Source organism: Equus caballus, chromosome 10, assembly GCF_041296265.1.
Source record: "Equus caballus isolate H_3958 breed thoroughbred chromosome 10, TB-T2T, whole genome shotgun sequence".
NCBI classification, from domain to species: Eukaryota; Metazoa; Chordata; class Mammalia; order Perissodactyla; family Equidae; genus Equus; species Equus caballus.
The window spans coordinates 10208626-10222903 of NC_091693.1; the positions used below are offsets into that span (position 1 = coordinate 10208626).

The window sequence follows — 14278 nt, forward strand, 5'->3', positions numbered from 1 at the left end:
ACCATATTCCAACATCCAAGGGGATCCAGAGCACCCCCATCAGGGACCTTAAATCATACCCCAACATTCAGGCGGACCCCAGACCACACCCCATCCCTCAGGGACCCCAGACCATACCCCAACATCCAGAGAGGACCTAGACCATAGGTCAACATCCAGGAAGACCCCAGATCATGCCTTACCCCCCTTGGGGACCCAGGCCATGTTCTCTAGCCACCCAGAACCACAAATCATATCCCACTCCTTCTTGGGGACCCTCCGCCCTGTCATCTATTCTGTAGGGCCGCAACCCATTCCCTGACCCCCAATAGGGGCTCTAGACCATGTGTAACTTCTAGAGGGCCCAAATACGTCTCTTGTTCCCATGGGAGACCCTAAACTTGCCCCATTTCCCCCGTTAGACCCCAGACCATCCTCCCCCTAAGGCATTCCTTGGTTCCCAGAACCACTGATTTGCCCCAGATTCTTTCCCATCCTGCCCACCAGTCCTACTCTCTTAAGCACCCTTCCTCCTTATTGGTCTTATTCTCTTTCTTGGACCCTACAGCACCTTCCCCCCTCCCTATGACTTCCGTGGAGCCCAGGATTCCTTGCTCCTTCCTTGTTCAGTCCCCTTTGCCACCCCTCTGATGTCACCTACCCAATAGCTGACCCCCCGGCCCGTCCCCCAAATCCCACTAGGTCTCTCAGGCTAGTCTCCACCTCTTTCTCAGACACTCTCTGGGCCCCAAACTCGGCAAGGCCTCCCCTCCAAATCTGTCTTATTGCCATCCCTCAGGTCCCTGGAAACCCAAACCTGTCCCATCCTGGATCCTACTGTATCAGGGTCCTCCCCCAAGCCCCTTCCCTAAATTCTTCCTTGCCACAGGAAGCCTGCCCTCACCACCAGATCAAGGGCATCTCTACAGAGCATCCTCTAGTGAAACTTGACCCCACTCATGACCATTAGATATCCCCCGGGGACACTCACAGTCCCCCCCCAGTCTCCAGATTCCACCGTCACCACCACCACCCCAGCACCATCCCCCACCCCCACCCCAGTTCCTGGTGCTCCCTGCCAGGTCATGGAGGTCCAGGGTCAGAGGACAGACAGAGGTAGCAGAAGGAATAACAGCAACAGTGAACACACGTCCAGCACTACTGTGTCCGAGGAATGAATCTCAGGGCTTCTCCTATATGACTTCCTGCAGCCTTCACGGCAGCCAGATGAGCGGTCCCATTATTATCCCCATTTTACAGATGAGGAAAATTGAGCCACAGAGAGGTTTAGTCACTTGCCTAAGGTCACATAGAGAGTAAGTGGCAGAACAGGGTGGAGGTGAAGGGGGAAAAGGGGAGGGCAGGCCTGGGATGGACAGGAGTAGAAACAGAGAAGGTGAGAAGAAAGACAATAATAAGAGAGACAGAGATACACAGAGATGGAGAAACAAAGAGCCTGGGCCCAGGCAGAGATGGCCTCGCTCACACAGCGTCTGTGGTGCCAGGAGCTCTGGCTCTGCCGGCCTCTTGACTCTAACCCTGGCCACTCCTGTCTTCCGGCCCCAATGATGACTTTTTTATTCCTCCAACACACCAGCTCATCCCAGCCCCTGGGCCTTTGCAGGCTCCTCCCCTTCCATGGCTGATTCTTTCTTTTCATTCAAGTCTAATTCAAATGCAGTCTCTTCAGTGAGGCCTTCCTTTCCCATCTCCAGTTGTCCTGATGCCTGCAAATTACTTTGACATTTATAAAAAAATAAGACGGATAGATGGATGGATATGTGATAAAGCAACTACAGTAAAACGTTAATGGTAGATCTAGGAGTGGATATATGTGTGCACTGGAAAATTATTTCAATTTTGCTGCATATTTGAAATTTTTCCTAATAAACGTGGGCAGGGGGAAGCAGGAAGACTCCTCTCTAGAAGTCCACCTCTAAAGAGGTGACGAGAAAATAGCCCCAACAGGAACCCTCACATACTGCTGGTGGCAACGCAAACTGGTGCAGCCACTATGGAAAACAGTATGGAGATTCCTCAAAAGACTAAAAATGGAAATACCGTATGACCCAGCTATCCCACTACTGGGTGTCTATCCAAACAACTTGAAATCAAGAATCCAAAGTAACATATGCTCCCCTCTGTTCACTGCAGCACTAGTCACAATAGCCCTGGCATGGAAGCAATGCAAGTGCCCATCAACCGATGAATGGATAAAGAAGATGTGGTATATATGCATATACAATAGAATACTACTCAGCCAGGAAAAAGACAAAATAACCCCATTTGCAATAACATGGAAGGCCCTAGAGGGAATTATGCTAAGCGAAATAAACCAGTCTGAGAAAGACAAACACCAGATGATTTCACTCATATGTGGAATATAAACAAGTACTAGGACAAAGAAAACAGTTCAGTGGTTACCAGGGGAAGGGGTTGGGGAGTGGGCACAGGGGGTGAAGGGGAGCACTTACGTGGTGACAGGCCAGAAATAATGTACAACTGAAATCTCACATTGATGTAAACTATTTTGAACTCAATAAAAAACAAAAATAGCCCCAACAGGTCCCATCATTTTTATGTATCATATCACCTCATCTTCTTTCCCTCATAGCAGTTCTCATTCCTGGCGATGATCTGGTGTGCTTTTGTTTACCTGTTTATTGTGTACTTATTTATTTGTTTATTGCTGATTGTCCAGTCATTGACACGTAGGCCTCCTGAGGGGAGGGGCATGAGCCTCAATTTTCTCCAGGGTCCAGAATAGCGATTGACACCCCCAGGCGCCCTCAGGAAGCATGAGCTCTGAGGCCCCTGGAGAGAGGGACTGGGAGCTAGGTCCCATGCACTCACCACAGGGGCCGCACTCAGGAATAAACGTGGTCTCCCAGCCTGGGGTCACTGGAAGAGGAGGGGTATACCCCAGCGGCTGGATGTGCCCTATGAGGTCAGGGAATGTGAGCTGGCCCCGAAAAGAGGGCACCAGGTGGAAGCAGATAGTCTGACTGTTTTTCCCTCGGGCCCTAATTACTGCCCCAGACCTGCCAATACAGCCTCTCGACCCATCTCATTCTGCCGCAATGTAGGCCCCGCCCCAAAACCTAGGCCCCACCCTCTGTCTCTAAGGCTCCGCCCTAAAGCAAAAACTCCAGCCTTCTCTGACCTAAGCTACGCCCCTCAGGCCCAAGTCCCATCCCTGCAGCCTGAGCCCCACCCTTCTACCTTAGACACCACCCCAAAGATCAGTTGATAATGTTCAGACTTCTCCAGCCTGGGTCCTGCCCCCAGGTCTAAGCCTTCAGTCCGAGCCCCGCCCTTCCACTTTAGGCTCCACCCCAAAGGCGTCTAGCTTTCAGCTTCAGCACTGGCCCCTCACGCCAAGTCTGGGTCCTCCATTCTCAGCTCCGCCCTAAAGTCCAGTCCCCACCTCTCCAAGGTAAGTCCTGCTCACACTCAAGGTTAGCAGGGAGAAGCACCCCAGGGAAAGCCTAGGACCTGGACTCAAAAATTAGGGAGCCTGGATCTGTGGGCGCCCAGAATTGAGGTGGGTGGAAAGAGAGGAGGTGGTCCCCAGTTTGTACCGCCCCTCGAAAGAGGGGCCCCAAACCTAAGGCCACGCCCCATCGTGCTGACTCTTCATTGGATGGCATATTTTGTTCTGGGCTCTCTGATTGGTCTCTCCACAATCCCTCTAGCCAAACCTACTCTGCATTGGGTTATCCATCGGAGTCACCCATCTCATTGGTCCCTGCCTTCAAACTCCCTGCTCCTGATTGGGCAAGTCTTTGTGCATGCCTTTTTCTGATTGGATTGTTTGCAGTCATGAGCCTGGATACAGGCAGGAGCTCAACTATGCGGGAGGGGAGTAGGAGGGGCGAGGAGGAAGAGGGGGGATGTGGAGGAGGAGGAGGAAGGAGATGATTTCCTAAATCCCCTGCCTAAGAGAGAGAGTGCCCATTGACCACAGGATATCCTTGGGTTAACTTTCTGACTGTACAGGCCAGTAGCCATGTGGCTTTGGGCAACTATTTTTGGCCTCTGTGCCTCAGTTTCTACATCTGTGAATTGGGGATAATAACGGTACCTTCTTCATGGGATATTGTAAGGATTAAAGGAATTAACGCCTGTAAAGTGCTTCTAGAAGTGCCTAGCACACGGGAAGCCCTCAATCAGAGGGTTAGCTCTTAATCATTTGATCATGTAAGTGGGTGACCTTGGATAAGTCCTTTTGCTTCTCTCACCTCTGCAGTCCAGGAGTTGCTCGACCTCTTAACTGAGTGACCTCTCCTATGCCCAGCCCTCCTCCTCTTCCATCTCCATCCACCAGGGACTGAGGCTGTGGTCAAAGCGAGGGGCAGAGATGTGCCTGGCTGAGAGATGGGGGGCAGGCCCCAGGACAAGTGTCCAGAGAGAAGCTCAACCCCACTGCCCCCAAAAAGGAGGGCAGCGGGAATTTTTCTGTGGGCCAGTGTAAAGGGATTCTATCCTGAATCCTCTTGCAAAGGGGATGTCCAGATTGGGGACAAGGGGGCAAGGGTCGGGGCAGAGTGGATTGGTGAGGGGTTGGTGTGGGCTGGCTGGGAGGGCTGGGGAAGGGTTGGAGCCAGGCTGGTGGACCCTCCCCCAGGAACGCCAGGGCTGGGGGAGAGGCAGCCCGGGCCCAAGGTCACTGTGTCATTGTTACCATGGCAACGGCCACCTCTCTACAGGGAACCTGGAAAGGGGTGAGGGGAAGGAGCTCCCAGGTCCCTGAATCTGGGGACAGAGGAAGGAACAATCAGAGACATGGAGGAGAGACAGAAAGAGTGATTCGTCTCTGTGAAGATGCCCATCTCAGAATCCTCAGAGCCTGGTACACGGTGGGCACTCTATGTATGCCCCTCAGAAACAGAGATGGCGAGCCTGAGAGAGCCAAATGCCCAGAGATGACAGAAGAAAAAAGAATCTCCCGACAGGGGCAGGTAGGTGTCCCTTTCCTGCCTCCTAAACCTCATACCCCTCAGGGTTCCACTGAGAGTCCTGGATCCTCTTCGCCTCCCCCAGCCCTGGGCCCTCGGGCCAACCCAACCACACAACTACGGTCCCAGGAACTCCGGAGCCCCTGAAGCTATTCCGTTTGATTCTTCCACAACTTTGCTGCCTTTAAAACCTTCCTGCCTGGGGGCTCACTGAGGGAAGTAGCATTCGGTGCAAGCTAATGCCTGCCAGCTCCTGGAGCTAGGGTGGGAAGGGGAGAGGAGTGGAGACAGGCGTGCCACCTCCTTTACTCTGAGACCCAGGTGTCCTCGTTCCCGTTGGGCAGGGCCCCTCTGTAGATTCAGATATTCCCCCAATTCTTCCAGGAGACCCAGGCCTCCCCCATTTCCCTCTAGGAAACCTATAGGCCCCTCCCTTTCTTTCCGAGAAATGGGTACCCTCCTTCCCCCACCCTCCATTCCGGCCTGGACTCAGCGGGCATCCGCTTGGTCTGCCTGCCCTCTGCTGGCCCGCGGCTGGTACTGCAGGGACTGTCGGCTAGCGCCCGCCATGAGGAACAGAAACAGCCAGAACCCAGGATCTCTGAGTTCTTGCATTTTAATTTCTTCACGGTCTGGGATGGTGAGGTCCTAGGGGTCTGAGTTCCCAACTCAGACATCACGAATTCAGGTCCTTAGCCCAGAGGTCAACGAAAGAAAGACAGCTTCTCTTGGAGCCAGGCCTCGGTGAGGTCATCAGTGGTGCGGATTTCAAACACCTGGGCAGGGACAGGCCTCAGCATTAGGATCCACTCAGGAACTGGGACACCGAGAACTCCAGCCCTCGTCTCCCTCAGACCAGGAGTCCAGATTCCCATCCCGCTCTTCCATCAGACCCAGGAGCCCAGCCCCCAGCCCTCCTCCCTCGGACCAGGAGTCCAGCCCCCAGCCCCTCCTCCCTCAGACCCAGGAGCCCAGCCCGCAGCCCTCCTCCCTCGGACCAGGAGTCCAGCCCCCAGCCCCTCCTCCCTCAGACCCAGGAGCCCAGCCCCCAGCCCTCCTCCCTCAGACCCAGGAGCCCAGCCCCCAGCCCTCCTCCCTCAGACCCAGGAGCCCAGCCCCCAGCCCCTCCTCCCTCAGACCCAGGAGCCCAGCCCCCAGCCCTCCTCCCTCAGACCCAGGAGTGCAGCCTCCCAGCCCCTCCTCCCTCAGACCCAGGAGCCCAGCTCCCAGCCCCTCCTCTATTAGACTCAGGAGCTTAGACCCCTAGACTCCTCCTTAACACTTGGGAGCCTCGGCTGTAGGCCCAGACCTTTGTGAGCTCTGCCGTCTGCACCAGCCTGTTTTTACTCCCTGCATACATCATCTGTTGTTCGGGCTTGCAGCCTGCATGGAAAAGAGAAGAGAGCATAACTGGGGGGGCCCCGGGGGGCTTCTCTAAGGCCCCAGGTATGTCCTGCAGGCCCTGGAGTTTTCTAAGAGTCCTAGCGATTGTTCTAAGGAGGTCCCTGGAGGCGATACTCAGAGTGTCCAGGTTTGTTTGGGGGCTTGAAGTTATTCTGGGGTCCCTGGAGAAGGTTTAGGGGCCAGACAGGGGGTTCTAGGTAAAAGGAAGAGGTGGGTTTGCTTATGGCCTCTGGACTGAGGAGGATGGGTGGGCTCTTGAGGAATCTGAGCCCCCACCTGCACCCCACTCCCCTCCTAGCATGCACACGCCACGCACACCGCACATGGCACACACTCACCAAGTCACACACTCTCTCATGCACAGGTGCCTGCACACATTCACACACACACACACAGTCACCAGTCACACACACCCGCACTCACATGCACGCTCTTACACAGCGAATCTAAGACCCTTTTCTCGGGACAAGTAGAGCTGCGTCTCACCCACGGGGCTGGAGAAGATGAAACACAAGGGGTAGGACACGCGGCCGTCCTCGTGCACGTACTTGTAGCTGTAAACCACGAACCTGCAGCAGTGGAAGGCAACGAGCTCAGGACGCCATCCTGGGGCCGAGGCCCAGCGCCCGACACCTGAGGCCACAGTCCTAGGGTTAACAGCTGAGCCCCAGGAACTGGCCTCAAACACAATAAATGATCACAAATAATAATAATAATAGGACGCACTTATTTCACTCCCAACAACCCTCTGATGTAGGTGCTATTACTATCCACATACTACAGATGGGAAAACTGAGGTCCAGACAGGTGAAGCCACTTGCCCAAGGCTCTATGGCTACAGGAAAGGTTTGAACCCAGGAAATCAGTGCTACAGTATGTGCTCAAGCACTGCGCCGTACCGTCCAGGCTCTGGAGCTCTGGGCGGAGACCTGGGCCGGCCACATAATTTGCCAAGCACAGTGCAAACCAAAATGGGGCGCTTGTTCCAAAGCAGGAGAAAAGTTTTTTCTTCCTTCTGCAGTCTCTCTCCAGACTGATCACGGTCTTTTTAAATTTGCTATTTAAAGTCACGCTGTCTTGGGCATGAGGACACTCACGGGGAAGTGCAGATGCTCACAGGCACACTCTGGAATTTGTCGTGCAGGGGGTGTGTGCCGGCATTGACCCTGACCCTGACCCTCCCTGAATCTGCACTCAGGCTCCCCCCCACTGCCTGGGGGGGGCGCCGAGGGCAGCAGCCATCACTGGGTTGAGGGGGGAGTGGGACCTGGACCATGTGGGGAGGGAGGCTCCCAGCCCCCACCTCATGCTCCGTTGTCCCATCGGACTTCACACAAAACAGAAATTCAAAGATAAAACTATAAAGAAGGGCCCGCCCAGTGGTGCAGCGGTTAAGTGCGCACGTTCCGCTTCTCGGTGGCCCGGGGTTCACCAGTTCGCATCCCAGGTGCGGACATGGCACTGCTTGGCAAGCCATGCTGTGGTAGGCGTCCCATGTATGAAATAGAGGAAGATGGGCACGGATGTTAGCTCAGGGCCAGTCTTCCTCAGCAAAAAGAGGAGGATTGGCAGCAGATGTTAGCTCAGGGCTAATCTTCCTCAAAAAAAAAGAACTATAAAGAATTTTGGGACATCAGGCAGCTGCAGAGTATTAACCCCCACGCTCAAGGCTCCCTCCTGGGTAGGGGACCCCATGTGACTGCCCCTGTCAGATGCCCAGGAAGCGGGTTCTGCCTGAGCTCTAGAGCCTGGGGTGATTGGGGCTCAAAATCCTCGGGCACCCCAAATTCACCCCAGTCGAGAGGAAAATCTAAACAGACCAGTTTTCATACACGGGTCAAGTAAATAATTCCTTTCCTACCCAAAGTGTTGAAAAGGCAGGAAAATGTCATTTTTTAAAGAAATGAAGTGAGTACAATGTTGAAACCCAAACCTGACAAAGTTTGTACAAAAAAAGCAAACTCTGATATCACGTATGACTATCGGTAAAATTCTGCAATAATATATTCGTACGTGAACAAAAAGTGCTGGAGGGTGACCTCTTGGCTTCAAACACGGAGATTCCAACCGGGGGACCAGAACCAGAAGCCACGCAGTCCCTCAGTCTGTACCTCCACCCTCACCCCTCTCTCTGCCTGTGGCCTGACCCGCCCCTTCCTGCCCCCAGGATACCTGGGCTGTCTTTCCGGCAACTCCATTTTTAGTTCCTCTGGAGAGATGTTCTGGGGCCAAAAAAAAAAGGGAGAGAAGAAAAGACTGCCATTGAGTAAGCTAAGGCGCTGGACTGAGAAGCGCACACGGATTACCTCCCATAACCCTGCAAGGTAGGTCCTTTTATTATCCCCATTTTACAGGCGAGCAAACTGAGGCCCAGAGGGGTTGAGAAACTTGCCCAAGGTTGCACAGAGAGTGAGCGGCAGAGTTCACATTCGAATCTGGGTTCAAATCACAGCCCCTTCATGACACTTCCTTACAGAGGACCTGAGGGGGCTCAGCTCCTAGCCAGTCCCTCTCTCCTGTCAGCCTCAGTCTCCATGGACCCCCTCTACATTTTTCCCACAGCACTATGATTACCATCCCCATGTTACTGATAAAGACGGGGAGGCCCAGGGAGGGGGAGGATGACCCTTTTATAAAAGATTTCAGCTAGCTTTTTGTTAATTTATCTGGAAACTCTTCATTTAAGTGCCAATAAAATAGCGTCGTCGTCATCATCATTTTATTGAGCATATACTGTGTGCTGGGCCTTCTTCTGATGCATTGCAAGGATTAAATCGTGAAAGCCCTGGACACCCCATTTCACAGAGGAAGAAACAGAGACCCATACAGGCCAAGTTCCTTGCCTAGGGTCACAGCTGAGCTGGGACTCGACCTCCAGGTCTCTCTGGCCCCCAATGCCAGACTCCTAGCCCCTTGGGTCTCCCAGTCCCGCTGCATGTCTTGGGGGTCCCACCCACCCCAGCCCCTCACCTGGAATTCCTCCTCCAGCACCACCATCTGCCGGTCCTTGTCCACCTTCACTGGAGAGGGACGGCACACAGGTTAGGCGCCCTCCCCTCTTGTCCTCGCCCCCTCCCATCCTTCCGTGGCAGAAGATGACACTCACTGATTATGGCTGCATTGTCGGTCTCTTTCCGGAAGCGGAATTTCCTCAGCTTTTCCTTTAGCTCGGGGTCCACCTCGCACACCACCAGGGAGTCGGACTGCCAGAGGAGCCCAGAAGAGCTGAGCGGGCCCGGCCTCAGCCCCTGCCCCTTGCCCAGACCTCAGTTTCTCCCGGGGACTAATGAAGAGGAGGGCCCCGAGAGCCCATATGAAGCCCCTTGGAACGGGGAAGAGGCACCCGTTCCTCGGGGCAGATGCTGCCCCCTTGCAGAGCAGAGGCTGGACTCCAGCCCTCTCGCCAGGTACCCTTGGGCAACAGTCAAAGAGACACAGGGATCTGCTCGCCTGGGGCCAAACCCGGAACCACCACCTTCTTCCCCCAGCCAGGTCCCTTGCTACGGTGGGGTCCCCTCCCCAGCCCCTGACCTCCGTCTGTCGGTCCCAGACCCCGACGTTTACCCAGGTGCCCTCCCAGCCCAGCCCAATCCCAGCCTTTAGCCCTTCCCATACGACCCCTAACCATGGCTTTTCTGTCCACAAGCCTCTTCTTTTCTCAGTTCCGCTGTCTTCTAGGGGTGGGGACCAGGGCTGTGGGGGGCGGAGTGTGGGGCAGGGGAAAGGTTTCATCCAACACCACATCCTGTTTATGCCCATTCTGGGACAACTGTCACAGAAGGCTCCTCCCCCTCCTTCCTTCCCCTCATCTGCCACCACCTCCCAGCTTTGCAAATGCTGGGGTTCAAATGCTGCCTTGCTGTGTGACTCTAGCTAAGTAACTTTACCCCTCTGATTCGGGATTATGGTGAGGAGAAAACAGCTTTACATGTCTCCCAGCATGGTGGACATGCTCAATACATAGTAGAGGATAATGAGCTCTTTAGCTCCTCCCCTCCTCCAGGAAGCCTTCCTGGATTTCCCCCCATCTGAACTATTTCAATTCCAGAGCTGAAAGGGGGAACTTAGAGATGTTTGCCAAACTGCCGCCTATGATGTTGATGGGGAAATGGAGATGAGAGAGGAGCCTCCAGAATGGCAAATTCTTTCCTGCAGTTGTTCAACCTCACGGGGCTTAGAATGGGCCCTACTACAGTGGGGGTTCCAGCCTGTTGGATCAGTACCCCCTTTTTTATTAACAGCCTTCTGTATTGCCTGCTTTCCAATTCTGAAATGAAATTCCTAGATAATGTAAGCCACTTGTACACATAAATTCCCTCAAAAATCAATATAGTGTCCTAACTGTCATATAAAGGAGAAATAAAATGGAAGTAATTTATGGGAAAACTCGATGCATTTCGGTGAGAAAAATATAAGCAAATGAAAGAGAATTTTCAGATGTCCGAGCCCCGCAGTGGCCGGCCTGCTGTGCCAGCTTCTTGGCTTCTCTCCATCGTCTTTCTCGTCCCCCCTCGACTGGGGCGCTGAGCCCCACCCCCTCAGCCACGCAAGGACGTCACTGCACCCATACCCCTCCCCCTGCTTCATCCATGTTCCTGTCTCTACTGGATCTTTCCCTTCAGCCTACATATGGTCTCATTTCTTCCATCTTAAAAACTAAAAACTTGGGGCTGGCCTGGTGGTGGTGTGGTTAAGTTCACACACTCTGCTTCAACAGCCTGGGGTTTGCAGGTTCAGATCCCGGGCATGGACCTACACACCACTTGTCAAGCCATGCTGTGGTGGCGTCCCACATACAAAATAGAGGAAGATTGGTGACAGATGTTAGCTCAGGGCCAATCTTCCTCACCAAAAAAAAAAAAAAACCTCCAAATTTTCTCTTTAACTTTCTCCCAGCAGACTGGCAATCCTGTCCCTCTCCACTAACACAGCCTTGTCGGGGCCACTAATGGCCCCTAGGGTGCTGGACCTAACGTCAATTCTCAGTCTTCATCTGACAAGCTGTCAGCCGCTTCTGACACCAACCATTGCTCCCTGTGCCCTGAAACACATTCTGCACTTGGCTTTCAGGATGCTGCCCTGGCCTGGTTTTCCTCTGACTCCTCTGGTGTCTCCTCAGCCTCTCTTCCTGATTCTTCCTTTTAACCGTGGGGCATCCCAGGGCTCAGTCCTTGGCCCCCTTCTCTCTCTCTCTTTTTTTTTTTTTTTTGCTGAGGAAGACTGGCCCTGAGCTAATATCTGTGCCCATCCTCCTCTACTTTATATGTGGGACGCCTACCACAGCATGGCTTGACAAGCAGTGCATAGGTCCACACCCGGGGTCCGAACCGGCGAACCCCAGGCCACCAAAGTGGAATGTGTGAACTTAACCGCTGCGACACTGGGCTGGCCCCCTCCCCCTTCTCTTTTCCATCTACCTCCCTCTCCTCCTGATCTCCTCAGTCTGTTGGCTGTCACAGGGGATGCCCTAATTATTTCTCCAGCCTGGGCCTCTCCCTGAACTCTAGACCCTACATCCCATTGCCAACCTGATGTCTCCACCTGGATGTCTTAGAGTCATCCTCGACCCTTCTCTTTCCTCTCACCATAGACATCAGGACTTGTCAGCTCTGAATCTCAAAGTATAACCAGAACCTGCCCACTTCTCCCCCTCCACAGCCCATACCCTGGTCCTCCCACCTCCATCTTCTGCCTGAACTCTCGCAGCAGCCTCCCCACTGTTCCTTGCTCCCGCCCTCCAACACTATTCTTCATAGCACTGCCAGAGGGATCCTAATAAAACCCAAGTCAGATGACACACCTCCTCTCTCAAAACCCTTCTATGGCTCCTGTATTATTTGGGTCCTTTCAGTGGCTTTTACAACTCTAAACTGTCTGCCACCACCCCTCCTCCTTATCTCTCGGAACTTCCACTCTCCTCTTTGCTCATTCCACTCCAGCCATGCTAGCCTCTTTGTGGTTCATGAATGATCCTGCCCCTGGGCCTTTGCACTTGCTGTTCCCTCTTTCTGAAACCCTTTTCCCCCTCATGGTCCACCCTTTCATTTCTTCAGATTTTTGTTCAACTCTCTCCTCATCAAAGAGTCCTTTCCCTAACTGAAATAGTGTTGACCCATCTCTCTATCCCCTTAGCTTGCTTTATTTTTCCCCATAGCACTTGTCACCAAGTTACATTGTATTTATTATTTGTTTGTGTACCCCCTATTAGAATGTAAGCTTCATGGAGGCAGGGATTTTTGTGTGCTTTGCACATTGTTGAGTTTCTAGCTCTTTGAGCAGTGTCTGGCACATAGTAGGCACGCAAGAAATATTACCGAATGAATAAATGAACCAGCTTCTGTGGAGCACGAACAATCTCTATGGTGCGAAAGTTGTTGCTTAAATTGGGCAGGGGGGTGGGGCGTTGTGATATCCCCCCACCTGGCTTCAAATGGCCTTTCCTCACAGCATCTGTGATGCCATGTCTTTCTGGCTTTCCTCCCCTCTCTCTCTCCGGCTGCTCCTTCTCAATCTTTGTTGAGAGTGTCGATTCCTTGGCTCAAACCTTACGAGTCCCCTTATGTCGGGGTTCTGGAGGGTCCTTGCCTCCATTCATTCTTCATACCCTCCCCAGTCTAGGTCACTAACTCCCACAGCTTCTATTACCATCTCTGATGATCCTCAAATCTCCGTCTCCAGCCCCAATTTCTCTCTGAAGCTCCAGACTCAGGGGCTGTGCAGCCTCCTGGACCTGGCTCCTGGGGGGCCCAGGCTGCTGAACCTGCTTCTCCCCCATTAACCCCCAATCTCCCAGCCAGAGGCCCTCCTCTTGGATTTCTCCTTGTCTCGCCCTCTGCAGCCAGCCAGTCCCGGGGCCAGTTCGCTCCACTTCCTGTGCCTCTCTCCCACCTGCACCTCCTCCCCTTCCCACAGTCCCACCCTGGTGCAGACGCCCCCCTCCCACCCCAGCTGCCTCCCTGGACTCCCCATCACCAACTGGAATTCCTCCAATCTGTCCTCCATATGGAAGCCAGAGACATCTTTCCAAACCCCCCACTCATGGAGACTCTCCCCTGCCTGAAGCCCTTCCATGGCTCCCTAGGGCCCAAGAGACTACCCCAAACTCCCTCAAGCGGCCAGACAGCGTGCCGCAGCTCATGTCTCACCACTCCCTGCCTTGAATTCTACACCCCACCCGACGGTATTTCCTTGAGTTCCTCTAACAAGCCACGTCTCTGCCCCTCTAGAGCCTTCTGAGTGGGGGCCCCCGCTCTGCTTCGTGCCCCCGATTCAGGAAAGTTTGTGGAATGAACACACAACAGTCCCAGCCACAACTCCCACTGATTGACGGCTTCCTTTGGCCCAGCGCTTTACAGGCGTCGTCTCTTCCGATCCTGTGCCCATCAGAGAGACGAAGCCGCGGGCTCGGAGAGGGATGCGTGGAGACAGCGACTCCAGTAGCCCGAGCGCCGCCTCGGAACCGGCAGCACCGCGGGGCCCAAGCACCAGGCGGGGCGGCATGGGGCCCTTGACCACCAGATTCCGGAATTGTGACTTAGCCGGGGGCCGTGGAGGTAGACGGAGCGAGACTGCCCCCTGCGGGACCGGAGGCCCAATCGCCGGCTCCGCCGGGCCCGTTGCCCGTGGCAACGCCGCGTGCGCCCCGCCCCTTCCCCGCCCGCCCGCACCCCCCCACCCCCCTGGACGCCGGCCGTGCCGACTGTCCGTCAGCCTGCGGCCGGCCAATCCCAGCGAGCAGGGGGCGGGCCCCTCGGCTCGCTCGCCCCCGCCGCGGCCCCGGCCGCCGGCCCCCGCCTGGCTCCGCGCACCCCTCCCGCCCTTCGCGCTGCCCTCGCCGCCCGTTGGCGGGCGCGCCGCTCGTCACCGCGCCGGGAGCTAATGCCGGCGCGCGGCGGCCCCGTCGGGGCGGGGCCAGGGGCGGTGACGCACGGCGCGGT

At 54.7% G+C, this 14278-nt stretch overlaps 1 protein-coding gene across 2 annotated transcripts; it reads right to left on the reverse strand.

Moving 5' to 3' along the window:
* Positions 1 to 5537: 5537 nt before the first annotated feature.
* On the reverse strand, positions 5538 to 10083 carry GMFG (glia maturation factor gamma). Of its 2 annotated transcripts, none has more exons than XR_011422375.1 (7): positions 9967 to 10083; positions 9448 to 9544; positions 9312 to 9361; positions 8514 to 8563; positions 6828 to 6910; positions 5991 to 6320; positions 5538 to 5921 (listed from the first exon to the last, which is right to left on the reverse strand). XR_011422375.1 is itself a non-coding variant. In XM_001497889.7 (7 exons), exons 1-7 carry the CDS (start codon positions 9967 to 9969, stop codon positions 5642 to 5644), a joined length of 429 nt encoding a protein of 142 aa, XP_001497939.1. In that variant the 5' UTR covers positions 9970 to 10083; the 3' UTR covers positions 5538 to 5641. The 2 variants fall into 2 exon arrangements, 1 of the variants encoding a protein (XP_001497939.1); XM_001497889.7 differs by having other exon boundaries at positions 5538 to 5713; positions 6247 to 6320.
* Positions 10084 to 14278: the final 4195 nt, after the last annotated feature.